Source organism: Scyliorhinus canicula, chromosome 1 (genome assembly GCF_902713615.1).
Source record: "Scyliorhinus canicula chromosome 1, sScyCan1.1, whole genome shotgun sequence".
Taxonomy (NCBI): Eukaryota; Metazoa; Chordata; class Chondrichthyes; order Carcharhiniformes; family Scyliorhinidae; genus Scyliorhinus; species Scyliorhinus canicula.
In genome coordinates, this window is record NC_052146.1 from 19,112,186 (window position 1) to 19,138,195 (window position 26,010).

At 48.9% G+C, this 26,010-nt stretch overlaps 1 protein-coding gene across 1 annotated transcript in view; it reads right to left on the reverse strand.

Annotated features, from left to right (window-relative positions):
* Nucleotides 1-26,010, reverse strand: part of acacb (acetyl-CoA carboxylase beta) — a 188,630-nt gene that overhangs the window by 21,414 nt on the left and 141,206 nt on the right. The window contains 6 exon segments of the mRNA XM_038815904.1: nt 877-973; nt 1,266-1,386; nt 2,267-2,410; nt 3,115-3,225; nt 6,607-6,727; nt 17,964-18,061. Of these exon segments, the coding sequence (XP_038671832.1) occupies nt 877-973; nt 1,266-1,386; nt 2,267-2,410; nt 3,115-3,225; nt 6,607-6,727; nt 17,964-18,061 (692 nt within the window).

Consider the following 26,010-nt stretch of genomic DNA (forward strand, 5'->3'; position numbering starts at 1 on the left):
AATTGTTGTCGTAAAAATCGTAGAAGTAGCTTTTCAAACCACCACTAAGTGAACAGTAAGTCTGGCTGTAAATTTTAATGTGTTTATGTCGTCCCTTCTTCCTCCCCCAAAACCCCACTCTGAAATGCAGTGGTGAGATTAGGCTCAACACCACTGGCAGCTCCAACATTGCAAAATGAAAGTAATTTATTTGGTGCTTTCAATATATGCTTTTTAAGGATGCAATTGTTCACATAGGAGTTACGGCACTTCAAAAAGTAGTTCATTATGTGACGATTTCTGTGAAGAGGTTTGAGATATTCTGATGTGATAGATAAGCTGCTCTGTACATGCAAATAATGCAGTGGATGCGACAATGGGATCCCCACTTTCAGCACTTCTTGTTCATGAACTGCACAGGAAATGAATTGGCACTCATTTATTTCAGGAGTAAACTGCAAACTTCTCAGCATACAAGCCACATTTGGTGAGTATTTTTGGAGCTCCCTTTGACAAACACTTTGTCATTCAATTTAACTTCTTGAAGGACCTAGGTGAAGATTCAAAGTCCATAGTGCAGAACACCACCAAGATTAAAACTATTGGAGAGAAGATGAAGTCAAATTAACGTATGGTGAAGAGATCAGTTAGAGTTTGGGTACAATGTAGGAGGAAGAAAAGGCTGAAGGACTGTACGAGTTACAGTAGGAAATATAGTGTCAACAAATCTTGATTTGAACACAGTGAGGACTGCGGGAAGAGGAAGATCATGAAGTACGGCAGATCTGGAGTGTATGGGGGAGCACAAGGGGTTAAAGGCTGTAGCATTTATAGCTGTCCCTCCCCTAATTGTCCCTCCCCTAACCTGAAGATGGGAGGCAATTTACTGATTCTTACCTTGCTCTTCCCACAACTACAGTCTGTGCCCAGGGTTTCATGATTTCACTAAAGGATCCATGGTCAAAGAAACCGCTCTGCCAGGCACTTTTGATAGCTGCAAATTAAAAAGAATCACAGAAGAAATAAATTGCTCCTTTCAACCAGCCACAAGGTGACACAGTCTTTTTAATGCTTATTCTTTTTTCAACACCTTTCGCTCGATATTCCCCTATTATCACAATAATCGTGCTGCTTATTACAATAAGTAGCATCAGGTAGTCTGAGTCATTTCACTCCTGGGGTAATTGTAAATAATTAGGAGAATTTCTAGACCCTAAATCACATGCACTAAATTGCAGCCAATTATTAAATCATCGTTTATTCTATACTGAAAGTGAAGTCCTTACTTGGATGAGGTCTGCCTGCCAGCATCCAACGAGGATCATATGGGGCCTTGGTGGGGACAAAATCAATTTCCCTCTCAGGACAATCCTTTGGAGAGATCACGGGCACTGGGCTTGTGTTGTTCTATAGGAACAGAATTAAACAATAATTCAACTTAAAAAGTCATAGCACAAGATAGCCTGATAGAAATGAATATTTAATCTGATCAGAGTTTGCAGAGGAGTGGGAAAAGCATGAGCGTTAAATATTCAGAACAAAGCATGAATAAGCTATTGGCAAATGATGTATGAATCCTGTGATGTCACACTCTGCCTTATGTTGGTCAACCCAAGAATGTCTATTTTTATCAGGTATGAAGTGGACTTTATGTTAGTTTGAATCAAAGAGTTTAGTCCCTGCATTGAAATCCTTGCATTCAAACGATTAGGTGTTGATTGGAGGCTACCCTTTCCCTTGGGCTAGAAAGGGAACAGATGTTGAAGCTACTTTAACAGGCTTTATGACAAGAGGCTTGGAAAGACATTATTACAGGCCTGACAGATCACCCTACAACCACACTTTTGACCATAGGTAATACATAGCCCACAAAGACCACCACACCAGGGAAACGGGGAAGGTGAAGGAATTCAACCTCTTACCAAAAGGAATAATGTAGTTATGTGAAATTTCTGTTGGTTTGAAACATCTTTTTAACAGAAAGGGACAGCAGACTGCCCTTAAAACTTCCCTTCCTTACCTCTGGGGAAGTAAATTTGTTTGAATAGTTTCATACTTTTTCGCCTTTCGAAATGCAGATACATAGAAAATAACACTAACGAACCTTAACCCTACCTTGTTTCAACTGACCCTATAAATTGTTTTATTTACATTAGACAGATTAAAGTTCAATATAGATAGTTAATCCTCAACTGAGACTTTGAAAGCTTTAATCTAATGAAGAAACTTCCATCTTTTACTACAAGTTGTATTCACACGGAACTGTGCTGTAAACCTACACATTCACCTTAGGCATGTAGGAGAGCCACTGTAGGATGGTATAAACTCCCTCAAAATCATCAGGAACTGTGGTGTGCGATATACCATTGTTATGCATGATATGCACTCCACCCAGCTGGTTGTTGGATGTGTACACTTCACGGCCAAGAACCTATTAGAAATGAATGACACAGCATGGAGTGAGAGAATAAAACAACAATCCTCTTCCACTTTGGCTGTGAAAAACACAGATATGAATCAAAGATAATGTGATTTATCAACGAGTCAGCTTTGACAAAGAGTCATCGGACTCGAAACGTTAGCTCTTTTCTCTCCCTACAGATGCTGCCAGACTTGCTGAGATTTTCCAGCATTTTCCCTTTCGTTTCAGATTCCAGCATCCACAGTAATTTGCTTTTATTCAAATATCCAATCAGTGACAGCTTTGTTCTGTGAACCTTCTCTGTTTATTTCCCAGTTGGCACAAATACTTAACTAATTTGCTAGAATCCTTGCAGCAGAAGATCCCAATGCTTCTGCACACCACTATTTGCAGGATTCGAACACAAGACCTGGATCAAAGCACAACAAGTCAACTCAGTTTTTAGAAGCATCACTTCTACTGTTGACTCAATGCACCACCCGCAATTTGGAGAAGTGTAGTCAGTTCATCCCCGACTTCCTGTTCTCTGTGCAGGCATATTGTATAAAGCCTGGATATTATTCCTGCCCATTCATCACATCATCTTGTCAAGGCAGTGGGAATGGAAATTTCAATGGTTCAAATCCAGCTCAAAAAGGTTCAATGGTTTTTTTTGGTTCTAATTTGCCAACATTACGTTAGTTATTCTGGAAAACAGTATGCATCATTCGGACCTTGTTCAGTGCACTGGCTCCAGTGAGAATGATATGGGAATTTTCTACTTGGATCACACGTTGTCCCAACCTCACTAGGTATGCTCCAATTCCAATTGCACGACAGGTCACCTGCAAAATACAAATGGACTTAAGTTTTTCCGGTTAGCCATTTATCCTAGCTGCTTACAGTGGAAGACGGTATTGAAAGATACTGGGGCAGAAGCTCATTTATACTGCATTTGTCACAAACTGGTTATTATGTTCTATATGAAATTCTGCAGTTGCTATATTAATTACATTTCTTGGCCATTAAAACGGGAATAGAGGAATTTCACAAAACATATTAAGTAAACCAATACGAATAGTATGCAGGGTAATTTGTACTCCATCACATCTTGTAAAATAGATATTTTAAAGCTTTTATTTATCACAGTGAAGTCCTCACAATCCTTTGTTTATGATGTTTATCACAGTGAAGTGGTCAGCACTGTTGCCTCGCAGCGCCAGAGGCCTGGGTTCGATTCGAGCCTCGGGTGTCTGTGGAGAGTTTGCGTGTCTGCGTGGGTTTCCTCCGGGTGTTTCCCCCACCGTCCAAAGATTTGCAGGTTAGGTGGATTGGTCATGCCAAATTGCTCCTTGGTGTCCAAAGGTTAGGTGGTGTTGTGGGGATAGGGCGGGGGGTTGGGACTAAGTGGGGTGCTCCTTCGGAGGGTCGGTGCAGACTCGATGGGCCGAATGACCTCCTCCTACACTGTAGGGATTCTATGATTCTCTCCAGCAATCACAGATGTGCAAGTCCTTCTCTACTTTCTGGTCAATGCTTTCTGCCATTTTATTGTTTCAGGCACAGATCTGTTAACTCCATTTCTCTCCTCAAGACAGTCAAACTGCACAGGTTTTGAAAGCACCTCTATCTAAATAATCTCCAGGTGTAAGTTAGACTATCAATTTCCCAACAAGACTCACATTAACTCCATTACAAAAGGGATGAATACAAAAATTCCCTTCAACTGGAAACAATGATATTTATTTTTCTGTTTCAATCTTCACTTAGATAATGGAAGAATGGTCTTGGTGGCGAATTTACTCGGTTTCACAATTTCTTTCTCCAAACATCTACTACTTATTCCACCACTCTCATGATTGTACTTCATCTTCCCACTCTGTTTAAAACAACAAGCGCTTTTGTCCCATTCAAAAAGAGATTAATTACCTTTTCCCTATTGGCCAGTGACGTCAGCCAGTACATATACGTCAGCCTTGCATGCCTTAAAAACATTACCTGAACAACATCACAGAACTGAAAAATGTGTTACACAACTCATCTCTTTCCAATGCAGCATAAATATCGAGCACGAAAGTCAGACCATCACCGACCAAACCTCAATGGTGAGAAACCACCAGAGCACACAAATACTTCTCCATTTCCAATTGTACTAAATAATTTACTTTTAACTAAGCCTGCCTTTTTACCAAGCAGAGAAAATATGAAAGCCTCCATTTATAGAGTGCCAACCAATTCTCAGTTTACTAAATTAATTCATATAACTTCTAAGCATCTACAACTACATTTCTTACATTTTAACCATTTATTTTATTTCCAACAGTAGGCTATAACTGTATCATCTTCCCATGCTTATAAAACATCAGATGCACCCCAATGCCCTGTGGGAAATGTTAAGGATATCCACTGATTTTGTTTTTGATCGATCTGACCTCCACCCAGAAAACATGATTATTTTTCAATCTCCAAAGTTGACTAATTAAGAGATTGATTTAAACCTGCGTATTCAGTGTGATATTAAAAGGACATACGTTAGGGAGGATGCCCTGAGGCGAGTCAATGCGTCCTCGTCATGTGCCAGGCTTAGCCTGATACAATTTAAGGTACTGGACAGGGCACATATTGGATTGGATTGGATTTGTTTATTGTCACGTGTACCGAGGTGCAGTGAAAAGTATTTTTCTGCAAGCAGCTCAACAGATCATTCAGTACAAGGGAAGAAAAGGGAATTAAACAGAATTCAAGAAAATACATGAGAATACATAATAGGGCAACACAATATATACAATGTAACTACATAAGCATTGGCATCGGTTGAAGCATACAGGGTGTAGTGTTAATGAGGTCAGTCAATAAGAGGGTCATTTAGGAGTCTGGTGACAGTGGGGAAGAAGCTGTTTTTGAGTCTGTTCGTGCGTGTTCTCAGACTTCTGAATCTCCTGCCCGATGGAGGAAGTTGGAAAAGTGAGTAAGCCGGGTGGGAGGGATCTTTGATTATGCTGCCCGCTTTCCCCCGGCAGCGGGAGGTGTAAATGGAATCAATGGATGGGAGGCAGGTTCGTGTGATGGACTGGGCGGTATTCACGACTCTCTGAAGTTCCTTGCGGTCCTGGGCCGAGCAGTTGCCATACCAGGCTGTGATGCAGCCCGATAGGATGCTCTCTATAGTGCATCTGTAAAAGTTGGTTAAACATATGTCTGTGGCCCGGATGAGCAGGTTCTTTGAAGGGATGGAGGACAGGTGTGGGTGGTGTGCAGGTGGGCCTGCGAATCATGTCCATATGTTTTGGGCATGTCCGAAGCTTAGAGGATTCTGGCAGGGGTTTGCTGACGTCATGTCCGAGGTACCGATTCCAGAGGTGGCAATATTTGGTGTGTTCAGGGGGTGAGAGAGGCCGATGTCTTGGCCTTTGCCTCCCTGGTTTCCCGGAGACGGATCTTGTTAGCATGGAGAGACCTGGAGCCCCCGAAGTCGGAGGTGTGGGCAGCGCCGGCCCTAGGGTTGCTGGCGCCCCGGGCAAGCTGAACTTCGGCGCCCTTTGGGGGGGGGGGCGGGGCCGGGGGGGCGGGGCTGGGGGGGGGGGGGGGTGCGGGGCCGGGGGGGGGGGGGCTGGGGCCGGGGGGGGGGGGGCGGGGGGGGTAGGGGGGCGGGGCTGGGGGGGTAGGGGCCGGCCGAGCCCGAGGCGGGGGGGTCGAGGCGGAGGCGGGGTGGGCGGGCCCGAGGCGGGGGGGGGCCGAGCCCGAGGCAGGGGGGGCGGCGGGCCCGAGGCGGGGGGGGGCCGAGGCGGAGGCGGGGTGGGCGGGCCCGAGGCGGGGGGGCGGGCCCGGGGCGGGCCCGAGGCGAGGGGGGCGGGCCTGAGGCGAGGGGGGCGGGCCCGAGATGAGGGGGGCGGGCCCGAGGCGCGGGGGCGGGGCCAAGGGGGGGCGGACGGAGGGGGCCGCCCTGGGGGAGGGCGGCCACCGCGCATGCGCTGGTTGGCACCGTTCCAACTGCGCATGCGCGGGACCCGAGTCTCTGGCGCCTCCTAGCACATGGCGCCCCGGGCGACTGCCCGAGTTGCCGGTGCCTTGGGCCGGCCCTGGGTGTGGGTTAGTGACATGGCTGGGTTTCTCAGGCTTGAGATCCAAGTTCACCCGAGGGGATCAATGAGAGGGTGGCAGCCGTTTATCGACGTCTTTGGGAAACATTAAGAGCACTGCCAGTCAGAACAGTCTGTCACACTTACCAGACTAATTGTGATGATCTCATGGTAGGCAAGGGAGGATTCTCCAGCAATGGTTCCAGCGCCACGCAGATTCTCCACCCCCAGGCCTTCCTCCTTTCCAATAATGTCAGTTATCACATATCTAGAAAACAGAGCCATAGTTAGGAAGGTCACATGGCCTTTCCTACACAGCCAATTTAAGAGGTATTAATGATGTTGCAAATAATATTTGGAACAAGAACCGGAAATGCTAATAGCATTTTCACTACCAAAATTTAGTTCCCATAAAAAACATTATTCAGCTAAAACACATGTATGGTCTTTTTCGAAAGCCCAGCAAAATACCTCAGCTTCCTGATAGTCTATTAGAGAGAATTGATGATCACCTCAACCCGCTCTATTAATTGAAGCGGGTGGATGGATGCACATCTTATGTTTATCAACATCCCTCCAAGCAAACGGTTCTTGCATGGATTTGATTCCTTCCCTTTATCTGAGAAAGTGACTTGGCTCCCCTCACCATCTCTTCCATAAACAGGGTGAGAAATTAATAGTAAGAAGTCTTACAACACCAGGTTAAAGTCAAACAGGTTTGTTTCAAACACGAGCTTTCGGAGCACTGCTCCTTCCTCAGGCTCCTTCATTCACCTGAGGAAGTCCCCCTAAAAGCTACACACCACCCTTGGAGATATATCGTCGTTAGGGGCTGGTTTAGCTAGGGGCTGGTTTATCTCACTCAGCTAAATCGCTGGCTTTTAAAGCAGACCAAGCAGGCCAGCAGCACGGTTGAATTCCCGTACCAGCCTCCCCGGACAGGCGCCGGAATGTGGCGACTAGGGGCTTTTCACAGTAACTTAATTGAAGCCTACTCGTGACAATAAGCGATTTTCATTTTCATTTCATTTCATTTCGTTCCTTACTGTCGCTGGGTCAAAATCCTGGAATTCCCACCCTACCAACACGGTGGGTGTACCTATACCACATGGACAGCAGCAGTTCAAGGAGGCAGCACACCATCACCTTCTCAAGGGCAATTAGGGATGGGCAATTAAAATGCTGGCTCAGCCAGTGACGTCCGCATCCTAGAAACGTAGAACATAGGTTTCCCTTCGAGCCTGCTCCGCCATTGATTATGATCATGGCTAATTATCCAACTCAATAGCCTAATCCCGCCTTCCCCCCATATTCTTTGATCCCCTTTGCCCCAAGTGCTGTATCTAACTGCTTCTTGAAACAATGTTTTAGCCTCAACTATTTCCTGTGGTAACAAATTCCACAGGCTCAACACTCTCTGGGTGAAGAAATGTCTCCTTATCTCTGTCCTAAATGGTCTATCCTGTATCCTCAGACTGTGACCCCTGGGGCGCGATTCACCGACCCCCTGCCGGGTCAAAGAATCGCCCGGCGTCAATCCCGCCCCTGCCGTGTCCCGAATTCTTCGTCACCCGAGATTTGGTGGGGGCGGGAATCGCACCGCGTTGATCGGCAGGCCCCCCACGGCGATTCTCCGGCCCGCGATGGGCCAAAGTCCCGCTGCTGACAAGCCTCTCCCGTCTGCGTGGATTAAACCACCTACCTTACTGGCGGGATTTGCGGCGCGGGCAGGCGCCGGGGTCCTGGGGGGTGGGGTGCGGCGCGATCTGACCTCGGGGGTGCCCCTACGATGGCCTGGCCCGCGATCGGGGCCCACCGATCGGCGGGCGAACCTGTGCCGTGGGGGCACTCTTTTTCTTCCACCTTCGCCATGGTCTTCACCATGGCGGAGGCGGAAGAGACTCCCTCCCCTGCGCATGCGCCGGTATGAAGTCAGCAGCCGCTGACACTCCGGCGCATGTGCGGACGTACGCCGGCCGGCGAAGTCCTTTCGGCCCTGGCTGGCGTGGCGCCAAAGGCTGTTCACGCCAGCCGGCGGGAGCGGGAACCACTCCGGCGTGGGCCTAGCCCCTCAATGTGAGGGCTTGGCCCCTAAAGGTGCGGAACTCCACACCTTTGGGGCGGCCCGACGCTGGAGTGGTTCACGCCACTCCAACACGCCGGGACCCCCCCGCCCCGCCGGGTAGGGGAGAATCCCTGCCCTGGTTCTGATCACCCCCACCATTGGGAACATTCTTCTTGTAACTACCCTGTCGAGTTTTGTTAGAATCTTGTAGATTTCTAGGAGATCCCTCCTCATTCTTCTGAACTCCAGCGTATACAATCCTACCCGACTCAATCCAATCAGTCTTCATATGCCAGTCCCGCCATTCCTGGAATCAGTCTGGTAAACCTTCGCTGCACTCCCTCTAGAGAAAGAACATCTTCCTCAGATAAGGAGAACATAACGGTACACAATATTCCAGGTGTGGCCTCACCACGGCCCTGTATAATTGCAGTAAGCCTGCTCCTGTACTTGAATCCTCTCGCAATGAAGACCAACAAACTATTTGCCTTCTTTACTGTCTGCTGTCCTGCCTACTTACCTTCAGAGGACACGCAGATCTCGTTGCACATTCCACACTCCTAATTTATGGTCATTCAGATAATGGTCTGCTTTTCCGTTTTTGCTACCAAAATGGATAACCTCACATTAATCCAAATTATACTGCATCTGCCATTCATTTGCCCACTCACTCAACTTGTCCAAATCACACTGAACAATATCTGCATCCTCCTCACAGCTCACCCTCCCATTCAACTTTGTGTCATCTGCAAATATGGAGATATTGGTCCTTTAGAGGATGAGAAGGGAGTTTTAATAATGGGAAATGAGGAAATGGCTGAGGAACTGAACAGGTTTTTTGGGTCGGTCTTCACAGTGGAAGACACAAATAACATGCCAGCGACTGATAGAAATGAGGCTATGACAGGTGAGGACCTCGAGAGGATTGTTATCACTAAGGAGGTAGTGATGGGCAAGCTAATGGGGCTAAAGGTAGACAAGTCTCCTGGCCCTGATGGAATGCATCCCAGAGTGCTAAAAGAGATGGCTAGGGAAATTGCAGATGCACTAGTGATAATTTACCGAAATTCACTAGACTCTGGGGTGGCCCGGTGGATTGGAAATTAGCAAACGTGACACCACTGTTTAAAAAAGGAGGTAGGGACTTCCGGTTGCGGCTATGACCAGCTAAGTCGCACGTTTGGCTGCTCCTGCTACAAAGGTGTTTTCGGGCCGATTGGAGGGCCCCAACGGCGCTGTAAGGACAAATCCCGGTGGGGGAAGGCTCCCTGAAGAGAACCAGACCAACTTTATGGTCGGTACCCGGAGTGGGGTGGTAAAGAGAGCAACAGCAGCTCCCAAAAAAAAGCGGGGGAAGAAGACCAAAATGGCGGCCGGTGGTGCACCCGAGGAATGGAGGAAATGGGCGGAGGAGCAGCAGGCCGCTCTCCTGCGCTTCTTTACGGAGCTGAAAATGGAGCTCTTGGAGTCAATGAATGCGACGACCACCAGGCTGATGGGAGCCCAGGCGACCCAAGAGGCGTCGATTCGGGAGCTGCAACAGGAGATGACTGCGAGGGAGGAGGAGGCCACGGTCCTCGTGGGAAAGGTAGAGGTGCACGAGGCACTCCACCTGAAATGGCAGAGCCGTTTTGAGGAGCTGGATACCCGAATGAGGCGGAAGAACCTGAGGATCTTGGGCCTGGCAGAAGGCCTGGAGGGGTCAGACTTCCCGGGATATGTAGCAGAAATGCTGAGCTCCCTGATGGGGGCAGGGGCCGTCCCTTCGCCCCTGGAGCTGGAAGAGGCCTACAGGGTCATGGCTAGGAGGCCAAGAGCAAATGAGCCCCCGAGGGCGGTGCTGGTGCGGTTCCAGCGACTCAGCGACCGTGAAAGAGTGCTGGAGTGGGCCAAGAGGGAAAGGAGCAGCAAGTGGGAGAATTCGACGGTGAGGGTCTACCAGGACTGGAGTGCGGAGGTGGCAAAGCGGCGGGCCCGGTACAACCGGACGAAGGCGGTGCTACATGCAAAACGGATCAGGTTCGGAATGCTGCAGCCAGCGCGCTTGTGGGTCACCTACAGGAACCAACACCACTATTTTGAGTCCCCAGAGGAGGCGTGGGCCTTTGTACAGGAAGAGAAACTGGACTCGAATTAGACCCAGGGGATACTTGGCGGCCGTAGCCGCTCGGGTACTTTCAGCTGAATTCTTTGTTTGGATTTTGAACTCTTGCTGTGGTTTTTCTTCTGATGTTTTTTCCCCCTTTGCCAACTTCCCTTAGTTATTGTTATTGTGGTTATTCATGGTTATTTATGGTTATTTATGCTGTTTGGTAGAGGGCGACTGTTAAGTACATTGTTATTTGTTATTTATCTGTTATTTATAATGTTAAGTTGGGGAGGCGGGACGGGGGGGGAGAGCAGATCGGGGATATGGGCTCCTAGGGGGGGTTCTTTACAGGCATGGACGGGGACGGGGGTGGAACTGAAGATGGCGGGGTGGGGTGTGGCAGGGCGAAAGCGCGGGCTTTCCTCTGTTTTCCCGCGCGCGGGGCAGAGGAGGGGGGAGGGGAGGAGTGCGGGGCGTGGCTAGCAATGGCGACCTTTCCCGCGCTGGAGCGGGGCCAGGGAGGAGTGGCAAGGGGGGGGAGGCCCCCCCCCCCCCGAGCCGGGGGGAGTCGGAGTGTGGCAGGAGCAGCCGGGTCAGCGTGAACCAGCTGACTTACGGGAGTACAATGGAGGGTACATCGCGGCTAGGAGGGGTCCTAGCCTGGGGGGGGAGGGGGGTTAGGGAGGGACACCGGGTTGCTGCTGAAAAGACCAGAAACGAGAAGTGGAGGACTGGAGAGGTGGGGGGAGGGGACATCGCCATGGGGAGCGGGTCAGAAGGGGAGGGTCGACCCGGGGCGAGCAGGGAACAGGACATGGCTAATCGGCAGGGGAGGGGGGCGGGTCGTCCCGCGACCCGGCTGATCACTTGGAACGTGAGGGGGTTGAATGGGCCGGTCAAGAGATCAAGGGTATTCTCACACCTGAAGGGACTGAAGGCTGATGTAGCAATGTTACAGGAGACCCATTTGAAGGTAGTGGACCAGGTTCGCCTGAGAAGGGGGTGGGTGGGACAGGTGTTCCACTCTGGATTGGACGCAAAGAACCGGGGGGGTGGCGATTCTGGTGGGAAAGAGGGTGTCGTTCGTGGCGGAGGAGGTGGTGGCGGATAAGGAGGGTAGGTATGTGATGGTGAAGGGTAAGCTGCAGGGGGAGAAAGTGGTGATGGTCAACGTATATGCCCCGAACTGGGATGACGCGGGTTTTATGAGGCGCCTATTGGGCCTCATTCCGGGACTGGAGGCAGGGGGCTTGATCATGGGGGGGGACTTTAACACAGTGCTGGACCCCGGGCTAGACAGATCGAGCTCAAGGACCAATAGGAGGCCGGCAGCGGCAGAAGTGCTGAGGGGGTACATGGAGCAGATGGGAGGAGTAGACCCATGGAGGTTTGGTAGGCCGAGGGCGAGGGAGTATTCCTTTTTCTCCCACGTCCATAGAGTGTACTCCAGAATCGATTTCTTCGTGTTGAGCAGGGGGCTGATCCCGAGGGTACGGGAAGCTGAGTACTCGGCCATTGCGATCTCTGATCATGCACCACATTGGGTGGATGTGGAAATGGGGGAGGCGCGGGACCAGCGCCCGCTGTGGCGGCTGGATGTGGGGCTGTTAGCGGACGACGAGGTGTGTAAAAGGGTCCGGAAGAGCATTGAGAGCTATCTGGACTTGAATGACACGGGTGAGGTGCAGGTGGGGATGGTCTGGGAGGCCCTGAAGGCAGTGATCAGGGGAGAGCTGATCTCCATAAGGGCGCACAGAGAAAGAAAGGAGAGGCAGGAGAGGGAGAGGCTGGTGGGGGAGCTATTGGAAGTGGATAGGAGATATGCGGAGGCACCAGAGGAGGGGCTGCTGGGAGAACGGCGCAGCCTGCAGGTCAAGTTCGACCTGCTGACCACCAGGAAGGCAGAGACGCAGTGGAGAAGGGCACAGGGCGCGGTTTATGAGTATGGGGAAAAGGCGAGCAGGATGCTGGCACACCAGCTTCGCAAACGAGATGCGGCTAGGGAGATTGGGGGAGTGAAGGAGAGGGGCGGGAAGGTAGTGCAGAAGGGGCAAGAAGTGAACGGGGTCTTCAGGGATTTTTACAAGGAGTTGTATCGGTCTGAGCCGCCGACGAGGAGAGGGGGAATGGAGGACTTCCTAAACAAATTGAGGTTCCCAAGGGTCCAGGAGGGGCTGGTAGAAGGGCTGGGGGCGCCAATAGGGCTAGAGGAGCTAGTCAAGGGAATAGGTCAGATGCAGGCGGGGAAGGCGCCGGGGCCAGATGGGTTCCCGGTGGAATTCTATAAGAAAAATGTGGACTTGGTGGGACCGGTACTGGTACGAGCCTTTAATGAGGCGCGAGAGGGGGGGGTTCTGCCCCCGACAATGTCGCAGGCTCTGATCTCCCTGATATTGAAGCGGGATAAAAACCACGTGCAGTGCGGGTCCTACAGGCCTATCTCGCTTCTGAACGTGGATGCCAAGTTGCTGGCAAAGATCCTGGCAGCTAGAATAGAGGATTGTGTGCCAGGGGTAATCCATGAGGACCAGACGGGGTTCGTGAAGGGGCGGCAGCTCAACACGAACGTGCGGAGATTGCTGAATGTAATTATGATGCCGGCAGTGGAGGGGGAGGCTGAGATAGTGGTAGCGCTGGACGCGGAGAAGGCATTCGATAGGGTGGAGTGGGAGTACCTGTGGGAGACGTTGGAACGGTTTGGGTTTGGGGAAGGCTTTATTAAGTGGGTGAAGCTGCTCTACTCGGCCCCCGACGGCGAGTGTAGTGACAAACGGGAGGAGGTCGGAGTATTTCGGGCTCCACCGAGGGACCAGGCAGGGATGTCCCCTATCCCCCCTACTTTTCGCACTGGCGATTGAACCGTTGGCGATGGCACTGAGGGGTTCAGGGGGGTGGAGAGGACTGACTAGGGGAGGGGAGGAACATCGAGTATCGCTGTATGCGGATGATCTACTGCTGTACGTGGCAGACCCAGAAGGGGGAATGCCGGAGATAATGGAACTATTAGCAGAGTTTGGGGACTTTTCGGGGTACAAACTAAATTTGGGCAAAAGCGAGGTTTTTGTGATACACCCGGGGGACCAGGGAGAGGGTATTGGGAGACTCCCCTTCAAGCGAGCAGGAAAGAGCTTTAGGTACTTAGGGGTGCAGGTGGCAAGGAACTGGGGGACCCTCCACAAGTTGAACTTTTCCAGGCTGGTGGAACAGATGGAGGAGGAATTTAAGAGGTGGGACATGGTACCGTTGTCGCTGGCGGGGAGGGTGCAGTCAATCAAAATGACGGTCCTCCCAAGGTTCTTGTTTTATTTCAGTGCTTGCCCATCTTCCTCCCTAGGGCCTTCTTCAAAAAGGTGACGAGTAGCATCATGAGCTACGTGTGGGCGCATGGCACCCCAAGGGTGAGGAGGGTCTTTTTGGAGCGGAGTAGGGACAGTGGAGGGCTGGCACTACCCAATCTTTCGGGGTACTACTGGGCGGCAAATGTGTCAATGGTGCGCAAGTGGATGATGGAAGGGGAGGGGGCAGCTTGGAAACGAATGGAGAGGGCGTCCTGTGGCAACACAAGCCTGGGGGCCCTAGTAACGGCACCATGGCCGCTCCCCCCCACGAGGTACACCACGAGCCCGGTGGTGGCGGCCACCCTCAAGATATGGGGGCAGTGGAGGCGACATAGGGGGGAAATGGGAGGTCTGTTGGCGGCGCCAATAAGAGGGAACCATAGATTCATCCCGGGGAACATCGACGGGGGATTTCAGAGCTGGTACAGGGTGGGCATACGGCAGCTGAAGGACCTGTTTATAGAGGGGAGGTTTGCGAGCCTGGGAGGGCTGGAGGAGAAGTTTGAGCTCCCCCCGGGAAACATGTTCAGATATTTACAAGTGAAGGCATTTGCTAGACGGCAGGTGGAGGGGTTCCCCCTGCTCCCCAGTAAGGGGGCGAGTGATAGGGTGCTCTCGGGGGTCTGGGTCGGAGGGGGGAAGATATCAGACATCTACAAGATAATGCAGGAGGCGGAAGAAGCATCAGGGGAGGAGCTGAAAGCCAAGTGGGAAGGGGAGCTGGGAGAGCAGATAGAAGACGGGACGTGGGCGGATGCACTGGAGAAGGTCAATTCTTCCTCCTCGTGTGCGAGGCTGAGCCTCATTCAATTTAAGGTGCTGCATAGAGCTCACATGACGGGGACAAGGATGAGCCGGTTCTTTGGGGGTGAGGACAGGTGTGTCAGATGTCTGGGAAGCCCAGCGAACCATGTGCATATGTTCTGGGCATGTCCGGTGCTGGAAGGGTTCTGGAAGGGGGTGGCAAGGACGGTGTCGAAGGTGGTGGGGTCCAGGGTCAACCAGGATGGGGGCTTGCGATCTTTGGGGTCGGGGTAGAACCGGGGGTACAGGAGGCTAGGGAGGCCGGAATACTGGCCTTTGCATCCCTAGTGGCTCGACGAAGGATATTAATTCAATGGAAGGACGCGAGGCCTCCAAGCGTTGAAACTTGGATTAACGATATGGCTAGCTATATTCAGCTAGAAAGGATCAAATTTGCCCTGAGAGGGTCGGTACAGGGATTCTCCAGGCGGTGGCAACCTTTCCTTGACTTTTTAGATCAGAGATAGACGTTCGGGGTCGTGGCAGCAGCAACCCGGGGGGGGAGGGGGGGGAGGGAGGGGAGGGGGGGGGGGGGGAGGGAGGGGGGGGGGGGGGAGGGAGGGGAGGGGGGGAGGGAGGGGGGGGGGGGAGGGAGGGAGGGGGGGGGGGAGGGAGGGGGGGGAGCAGCAAGGGTCGTGGGGGGACATGCACGACTGTAACGCGGGCAAGTCTGCTCGCTGCTCATGTCTGAAACTGTAGGCTGCCTTGTTTGTTAAGGTTGCCTGGGGGGGGGGGGGGGAGGACTGGTGCGCGCGAGAGGGCGGGCGAGGGAGGGACATTTGCCTAGAGGGATTGTGTTGTAAATAATTTAAAAATTAGTAGGGGTAAATGTTTGTATGGAAAAACTCTTTCAATAAAAATTATTTAAAAAAAAAAAAAAAAAAAAGGAGGTAGGCAGAAAGCAGGAAATTATAGGCCAGTGAGCTTAACTTCGGTAGTAGGGAAGATGCTGGAAACTATCATCAAGGAAGAAATAGCGAGGCATCTGGATAGAAATTGTCCCATTGGGCAGACGCAGCATGGGTTCATAAAGGGCAGGTCATGCCTAACTAATTTAGTGGAATTTTTTGAGGACATTACCAATGCAGTAGATAATGGGGAGCCGATGGATGTGGTATATCTGGATTTCCAGAAAGCCTTTGACAAGGTGCCACACAAAAGGTTGCTGCATAAGATAAAGATGCATGGCATTAAGGGTAAAGTAGTAGCATGGATAGAGGATTGGTTAATTAATAGAAAGCAAAGAGTGGGGCTTAATGGGTGTTTCTCTGCTTGGCAATCAGTAGCTAGTGGTGTCCCTCAGGGATCCGTGTTGGGCCCACAATTGTTCACAATTTACATAGATGATTTGGAGTTGGGGACCAAGGGCAATGTGTCCAAGTTTGCAGATGACACTAAGATGAGTGGTAAAGCGAAAAGTGCAGAGGATACTGGAAGTCTGCAGAGAGATTTGGATAGGTTAAGTGAATGGGCTAGGGTCTGGCAGATGGAATACAATGTTGACAAATGTGAGGTTATCCATTTTGGTAGGAATAACAGCAAACGGGATTATTATTTAAACGATAAAATATTAAAGCATGCCGCTGTTCAGAGAGACTTGGGTGTGCTAGTGCATGAATCACAGAATTTTGGTTTACAGGTGCAACAGGTGATTAAGAAGGCAAATGGAATTTTGTCCTTCATTGCTAGAGGGATGGAGTTTAAGACTAGGGAGGTTATGTTGCAATTGTATAAGGTGTTAGTGAGGCCACACCTGGAGTATTGTGTTCAGTTTTGGTCTCCTTACTTGAGAAAGGACGAACTGGCACTGGAGGGTGTGCAGAGGAGATTCACTAGGTTAATCCCAGAGCTGAAGGGGTTGGACTATGAGGAGAGGTTGAGTAGACTGGGACTGTACTCATTGGAATTTAGAAGGATGAGGGGGGATCTTATAGAAACATTTAAAATTATGAAGGGAATAGATAGGATAGATGCGGGCAGGTTGTTTCCACTGGCGGGTGAAAGCAGAACTAGGGGACATAGCCTCAAAATAAGGGGAAGTAGATTTAGGACTGAGTTTAGGAGGAACTTCTTCACCCAAAGGGTTGTGAATCTATGGAATTCCTTGCCCAGTGAAGCAGTTGAGGCTCCTTCATTACATGTTTTTAAGGTAAAGATAGATAGTTTTTTGAAGAATAAAGGGATTAAGGGTTATGGTGTTCGGGCCGGAAAGTGGAGCTGAGTCCACAAAAGATCAGCCATGATCTCATTGAATGGCGGAGCAGGCTCGAGGGGCCAGATGGCCTACTCCTGCTCCTAGTTCTTATGATCTTATGATCTTATTGCGTGGAATTTTCCATTCCGCCGCATCTGTTTCCTGGTGTGGCGCAACACCACTGGCAGTGGGATTCTCCGTCCCGGCAGCTGGCTAATGTGGTTTCCCATTGTGGGCATCCCACGCCGTTGGGAAATCCACGGGCGGGAGTGTGCTGCCGGCGGAGAGTCCAGCCCATTACATTTTGTTCCCTCATCGAAGTCTTGAATATATATTATGAATAGTTTGGGTCCTAGCACTGATCCCTACGGTACCCAACGCGTCACTGTCTGCCAATTTCAAAAAGACCAATTAATTCCTGCTCTTAGTTCCTTATCTGCCAACCAGTTTTCTATCCAATTCCAGACACTACCCCTAATCCCATGCCTTTTAATTTTACACATTAATCTCTTATGCTGGAATTTGTCAAAAGAATAAGAAATAACCCAAAATGATGTCAAAGCGAACATTGTCCCAAGGGTTATTAATTGGCACGTTGAGTGTTTCCTGCATATGTGAGTCAATACCTTGCTTCAAGTGGCTAGTCCATGAGCAATCAGTGGATGGAGTGGCTTTTTTCTAATCTGCTTCAGGCAGGAATAGATACACACAATGGCTGGGATTTTACGTGCCCTAGTCCCCACACTCTGGCGCCTGTTCGGGTACACTGAGGGAAAATTCAGAATATCCAATTCACCTAACAAGCATGTCTTTCAGGACTTGTGGGAGGAAACCGGAGTGCCCAGAGGAAACCCATGCAGACCCGGGGAGAACGTGTAGTCTCTGCACAGACAGCGACCCAAGCCGGGAATTGAACCTGGGTCCCTGGCGCTGTGAAGCAACGGTGATAACCACTGTGCTACCTTGCCGCCCTTTAATTTTAGATATTCAAATTCTGCTGCATATAATACCCACCTGTACTCTCCATCCTCCTCCACATGTTCACAATGCACTGAATTAAAGGGGCTAATTCTGGTGTAGTCCTGTGGTGTCAAATACAAGTACCTGAAGCCCTGGTAAATAAATGCATATTAAAAAAAAATTAACAATCCAAATGGCATATTTAGATTTCAATACTATAAGAGCTGAAGCCACTGACAAACCTATAATTAAATTATTTTCTCAAGCAGTTGAATTTCATTCTAATTATCAACATGCTCCAAGTGATGTCATTCACATTTTAAGGATAAAATTTGATTTAATTTAATTAGAGAGGAAATACTGTACTGGAGTATTATATGGGTCACTTCTGAAATGGTGAAAGCTTCCCTTTGTTATCAAGTGTGTGTGCCGTCAGAGCTTATAATGGTATTACTCACCCTTTTAGTGAAACTGCTTTCACTTACATGGCACAATGAAATCTAGCTGGGCTGGCTCCTGTTTGGGATAGATAATCCATCTTACAAAAGCTAAGTACTCCAGAGAATTCACAGACAGAGTGATCTCCTGGATTACAGCAGATAGCACTCTCAGCATCAGGGACCCGGGTTCAAATCAAGCCTTGGGTGACTCTGTGTGGAGTTTGCACATTCTCCCCGTGTCTTTGTGAGTTTCCTCCGGGTGCTCTGGTTTCCTCCCACAGTCCAAAGATGTGCAGGGTACGTGGATTGGCCATGATCAAATTGTCCCTTAGTGTCCAGGGATGTACAGGTTAGGTGGGGTTACGGGGATAGGGTGCTCTTTCAGAGGATCACTGCAGACCAGATGGGCCAAATGGCCTCCTTCTGCACTGTAGTGATATATAATCACCTAGGTGGGTCAGATAGGTATCTTCCAGGATGGTGTTCCCCAAATTGGCCTGGATTTCTATGTGTCTGTCCCAGGAGATCACGTACAAACATATGAATTCGGAGCAGGAGTAGGCAATTTGGTCTTTGAGCCGGCTCGGCCATTCAATAACATCATGATTGATTTGATTGTGGCCTCAACTCTACATTCGGCCTGCTTCCACATGCTTTTTAAATGGGGTGGGGAGTGTATCTATTGTGATATACAAGGTATTGTAATTGTGTGCAACAGGCAGGATGAACCAGACTTCTTTACCTGTCATTTTTGACAGATAATATCAACAATTTCTGTTGATACAGAAAATAACTAAAACCATATTGGGATTGAGGCGCGCACTGCAAGATGCCCCAATAACTATCTATTAATTCATGGAATGTGCTAGGCCATTTCAGAGCACAGGAAGAAGCAACCACATTCTGTGGGTCTGAAGTCATATGTAGGCCAAGCTGGCGAATTTCCCTCCCTGATGGTCATCAGTGAACTAGATGGGTTTTTATGACGATTTGGTAATTTCATGATCATTATGGAAAGTGACTTTTTAAATCCAATTTTCTTTTGAGTAATTGAAATTAAATAGTCCAGCTGCTTTTGTGGAATTATAATTCCGGTCTTTAGATCATTAATCCAGGCTTATGGGGCAGCACGGTGGTGCAGAGATTAGCACTGCTGCCGCACAGCGCTGAGGACCCAGGTTCGATCTCAGCCCCGAGTCACTCCATGTGGAGTTTGCACATTCTTCCCGTGATAATGTGGGTATCACCCCCACATCCCAAAGATGTGCAGGGAGGTGGATTGGACATGATAAATTGTCCCTTCGAGGGAAAAAAAATTGGGAATTCTAAATTTAAAAAAATAGTTAATCCAGGTTTATGGAATGACTAGTCCACTAACATAACCGCAATGTACCATTCACCCCTGACGGGCACATTTCTGAACATAAGAAATAGGAACAGCAGTAGGCCATTCAACCACTCTAGCCTGCTCTATTCAATTAGATCATGACTGATGTTCTACCTCAACTCCACTTTCCTGCCTGCTGCCCATATCTCTTACTTCCCTGAGAAATCTCTGCTGATATTAATTACCTCTGATATAAAAGTTTCTCGGTCTTATTAGCTCCTTGGTTACCCTCTATTTTTGGAATGTAATTTGTGTCTTCTCCTGTAAAGACAGACACAAAATGTTTCTTCAACATCTCTGCCATTTCCAGATTATGATCATTTCTATCTTTTCCTCTCTGGGGCCAATGTTTGCTTCAGCTACTTGCCTCCCTTTTACAAATTTGTAAAAATTCTTATAGTCAGCTTTATTTTCCAGCTAGTTTACCCATATTCTATTTTTTCCATTGTTATCCACTTTTTATACATAGATACATAGAAGATAGGAGCAGGAGAAGTCCTTTTGGCCCTTCGAGCCTGCTCTGCCATTCATCACGATCATGGCTGATCATCCAACTCAATAACCTAATCTTGCTTTCTCCCCATATACTTTGATCCCATTCTCCCCAAGTGCTATATCCAGCCACCTCTTGAATATATTCAAAGTTTTAGCATCAACTACTTCCTGTGGTAATGAATTCCACAGACTCACCACTCTTTGTGTGAAGAAATGTCTCCTTATCTCTGTCCGAAATGGTTTACCCTGAATCCTCAGGCTGTGACCCCTGGTTCTGGACACACCCATCATTGGTAACATCTTCCCTGCATCTACCCTATCTCGTCCTGTTAGAATTTTATAAGTATCTATGAGATCCCCCCTCATTCTTCTGAACTCCAGCAAGAACAATCCCAACCTAGTCAATCTCTCCTCATATGACAGTCCCGCCATCCCTAGAATCAGTCTGGTAAACCTTTGCTGCATTGCCTCGAGAGCAAGAACATCCTTCCTCATGAGAAGGAGACCAAAACCGCACACAATATTCTCGGTGTGGCCTCACCAAGGCCCTGTACAACTGCAGCAACACATCCCTGCTTCTATCCTCGAAACCTCTTGCAATGAAGGCCAACATACCGTTAGCCGTCTTTACCGCCTGCTGCACCTGCATGCTTACCTTCAGCGAATGGTACACAAGGACACTCAGGTCCCACTGCACACTCCCCTCTTCCAATTTACAACCATTCTGGTAGTAATTTGCCTTCCTGTTTTTGCTTCCAAAATAAATAACCTCACATTTATCCAAATTATACTGCGTCAGCCATTGGTTTGCCCACTCGCCCAACCTGTCCAGATCTTGCTGTAAGATCCCTGCATCCTCGTCACAATTCACCCTCCCACCTAATTTGGTATCATCTGCAAACTTTGAGATGTTACATTTTGTTCCCTCATCCAGATCATTAATGTATATTGTGAATAGCTGGGGTCCCAGCACCGATCCCTGTGGTACCCCACTGGTTACTGCCTGCCAATTTAAAAAGGACCCATTAATCCCAACTCTTCCAGGTCTCTGCCAACCAGTTTTCTATCCACCTCAATATATTCCCCCCAATCCCATGTGCTTTAATTTTGCACAATAATCTCTTATTGGATTGGATTTGTTTATTGTCACGTGTACCGAGGTACAGTGAAAAGTATTTTTCTGCAAGCAGCTCAACAGATCATTCAGTACATGGAAGAAAAGGGAATTAAACAAAATTCAAGAAAATACATGAGAATACATAATAGGGCAACACAAGATATACAATGTAACTACATAAGCATTGGCATCGGTTGAAGCATACAGGGTGTAGTGTTAATGAGGTCAGTCAATAAGAGGGTCATTTAGGAGTCTGGTGACAGTGGGGAAGAAGCTGTTTTTGTGTCTGTTCGTGCGTGTTCTCAGACTTCTGTATCTCCTGCCCGATGGAAGAAGTTGGAAAAGTGAGTAAGCCGGGTGGAGGGATCCTTGATTATGCTGCCCTCTTTCCCCCGGCAGCGAGAGGTTTAGATGGAGTCCAAGGATGGGAGGCAGGTTCGTGTGATGGACTGGGCGGTATTCACGACTCTCTGAAGTTCCTTGCAGTCCTGGGCCGAGCAGTTGCCATACCTGGCTGTGGTGCAGCCAGATAGGATGCTTTCTATAGTGCATCTGTAAAAGTTGTTAAGGGTCAATGTGGACATGCCGAATTTCCTTAGTTTCCTGAGGAAGTATAGGCGCTGTTGTGCTTTCTTGGTGATAGCGTCGACGTGAGTGGACCAGGACAGATTTTTGGTGATGTGCACCCTTAGGAATTTGAAACTGCTAACCATCTCCACCTCGGCCTCGTTGATGCTGACAGGGGTGTGTACAGTACTTTGCTTCCTGAAGTCGATGACCAGCTCTTTAGTTTTGCTGGCATTGAGGGAGAGATTATTGTCGTTACACCATTCCACTAGGTTCTCTATCTCCCTCCTGTATTCGGACTCGTCGTTATTCGAGATCCGGCCCACTATAGTCGTATCTTCAGCAAACTTGTAGATGGAGTTGGAACCAAGTTTTGCCACGCAGTCATGTGTGTACAGGGAGTAGAGTAGGGGGCTAAGTATGCAGCCTTGCGGGGCACCGGTACTGAGGATTATTGTGGAGGAGGTGTTGCTGTTCACTCTTACTGATTGTGGTCTGTTGGTCAGAAAGTCAAGGATCCAGCTGCAGAGCGGAGAGCCAAGTCCTAGGTTTTGGAGCTTTGATATGAGCTTGGCTGGGATTATGGTGTTGAAGGCGGAGCTGTAGTCAATAAATAGGAGTCTGATGTAGGAGTTCTTGTTTTCGAGATGCTCTAGGGATGAGTGTAGGGCCAGGGAAATAGCGTCTGATGTGGACCGGTTGCGACGGTATGCGAATTGAAGTGGGTCACGGCATTCCGGGAGTATGGAGGTGATGCGCTTCATGATCAGCCTCTCGAAGCACTTCATTACAACTGACGTCAGGGCCACCGGGCGGTAGTCATTGAGGCATGTTGCCTGGTTCTTCTTTGGTACCAGTATGATGGTGATCTTCTTGAAGCAGGTGGGGACCTCGGAGTGGAGTAGGGATAGGTTAAAGATGTCTGTGAATACCTCTGCCAGCTGGTATGCACAGGCTCTGAGTGCACGACCAGGGATTCCGTCCGGGCCCGTCGCCTTCCGTGGGTTCACTTTCAGGAAGGCCGATCTGACTTCGGAAACTGTGATGGTGGGTATGGGTGAATTATGGGCTGCTGGGGCACTCGACAGCGGATTGTTGGTTACCTGCTCAAACCGAGCATAGAATGCATTAAGTTCATCGGGGAGGGACTTTATGTGTGACTTTGTCAAACGCCTTCTGAAAGTCCAAATATACCACATCGACTGGCTCCCCCTTGTCGACTGTACTGGTTACCTCTTCAAAGAATTCCAACAGATTCGGCAAGCATGATTTTCCTTTCATAAATCCATGCTGACTCTGACTGATCCTGCCACTGCTTTCTAAATGTTCCACTATAAAGTCCTTGATAATGGATTCAAGCATTTTCCCCACTACCGATGTAAAGCTTACTGGACTATAATTCCCTGCTTTCTCTCTACCTCCCGTTTTGAATATCGGAGTGATGTGAGCTACCCTCCAATCTGCAAGGACAGTTCCAGCGTGTATAGAATGCTGGAAGGTGACCACCAATGCATCCACTATTTCCAGAGCCACCTCCTTAGCACTCGGGATGCAGATTCTCAGGCCCTGGGGATTTATCCACCTTCAATCCCATCAGTTTTCCCAGCACCATTTCTCTACTAATGTTGATCTCCCTCAGTTCTTCCCTCTCACTAAACCTTTCATTTTCCAACATTTCTGGGATCTGATTTGTGTCTTCATTTGTGAAGACAGAACCAAAGTATGTATTCAATTGCTCAGCCATTTCTTTGTCCCTTATTATGCATTCCCCTGTTTCTGTCTGTAGGGGGCCTACCTCTCTCTTTACCAATCTCTTTCTCTTCACATCTGTAGAAACTCTTAGTGTCAGTCTTTATGTTCCCTGCAAGCTTCCCAACGTACTGTACTTTGCCCTTCTTAATCAGGCGACCCTGACCCCCACAAGAAAGCCAGATATGATCTAAAGAAATCCATCAGAGCTGCCAAAAGACAGCACCGGACCAAGCTCGAGTCCCAGACTAGCCACACGGACCCCCGCCGGCTATGGCAAGGTCTGCAAGACATAACAGGCTACAAGATGAAGGCATGTAAAATCGTCGGCTCCAACGCACCCCTCCCTGATGAGTTCAATGCATTCTATGCCCGCTTTGAGAAAGAGGTCAGCGAGAGAGAGCCCTCCACCCCAGAAGCCGCGGATGAACTTGTATCTGAGATCACCACTGCAGACGTCAGAGCAGCCTTCTCGAAGGTCTACCCATGGAAAGCCACTGGCCCGGATGGGGTACCCGGATGAGTATTCGAGTCTTGTGCGGATCAACTGGCGGGGGTATTCGCAGATATCTTCAACCTCTCTTTACAACAATCTGAGGTCCCTATCTGCTTCAAGAAGACGGCCATCATCCCTGTCCCAATGAAAAGTCAAGCAGCGTGCCTTAATGACTATCGTCCAGTGGCTCTGACATCCGTCATCATGAAGTGCTTCGAAAGGTTAGTCAGGGCACGAATCAACTCCAGCCTCCCGGATTGCCTTGATCCACTACAGTTTGCCTACCGCTGCAACAGGTCCACAGCAGGCGCCATCTCCATGGCCCTGCACTCTACCCTGGAACACCTAGATAACAAAGATACCTATGTCAGACTCCTATTTATCAACTACAGCTCAGCCTTCAACACCATCATTCCTACAAAACTAATCTCCAAACTCCGTGGCCTTGGCCTCGGCTCCTCCCTCTGCGACTGGATCCTGAACTTCCTAACCCACAAACCACAATCAGTAAGGATAGGCAACAACACCTCCTCCACGATCATCCTCAACACAGGTGCCCCACAAGTCTGTGTCCTCAGCCCCCTACTATATTCCTTATACACCTATGACTGTGTGGCCAAATTCCCCTCCAACTCGATTTTCAAATTTGCTGATGACACCACCGTAGTGGGTCGGATCTCAAACAATGATGAGACAGAGTATAGGAATGAGATAGAGAATATGGTGAACTGGTGCGACGACAATAATCTCTCCCTCAATGTCAACAAAACGAAGGAGATTATCATCGATTTCAGGAAGCGTAGTGGAGAACATGCCCCTGTCTACATCAATGGGAACGAAGTAGAAAGGGTCGAGAGCTTCAAGTTTTTAGGTGTACATATCACCAACAGCCTGTCTTGGTCCCCCCATTCCGACACTATAGGTAAGAAAGCCGACCAATGACTCTACTTTCTCAGAAGACTGAGGAAATTTGGCATGTCAGCAATGACTCTCACCAACTTCTACAGACGCACCATAGAAAGCATTTTTTCTGGTTGTATCACAGCTTGGTATGGAGCCTGCTCTACCCAAGACCTCAGGACAAAAGGTTGTGTATGTAGCCCAGTCCATCATGCAAACCAGCCTCCCATCCATTGACTCTATCTATAATTCCCACTGCCTCAGAAAGGCAGCCAGTATAATTAAGGACCCCACGCAACCCGGACATACTCTCTTCCACCTCCTTCCATCAGGAAAAAGATACCAAAGTTTGAAGTCACGTACCAACCGACTCAAGAACAGCTTCTTCCCTACTGCCATCAGACTTTTGAATGGACCTACCTCGTATTAAGTTGATCTTTTCTTTACACCTTGCTGTGACTGGAACATTATATTCTGCAGTCTCTCCTTCCTTCCTTATGTACGGTATGCATTGTTTGTACAGCATGCAAGAAACAATACTTTTCACTGTATACTAATACATGTGACAATAATAAATCAAATCAAATCAATCCCTTTGTCCTTCTTTGATGAATTCTAAACTGGTCCCAATCCTCAGACCTATTTTCTTTTTGGGCCAATCTGTATGCTTCTTCCTTGTATCGGATACCATTTCTAATTTCCTTTGTAATTCATGGATTGGCCCTCTTACCCCCTTTGCTTTTGTGCCAGACAGGAATGAACAGTTGCTGTAGTTCCTCCATGCGTTCTTTGAATGTTTGCCATGGTCATTTATGGTCCTTTGCTGGTTTCTAAAACACTCCCAGTCCTCAGGCTTGCTTCTACTATTCTTTGCAGGATTATAAGTCTCTCCTTTTAATCAAATATGATCCTTAACTTTCCCTAGTAAGTCCAGGCGCCGGAATGTGGCG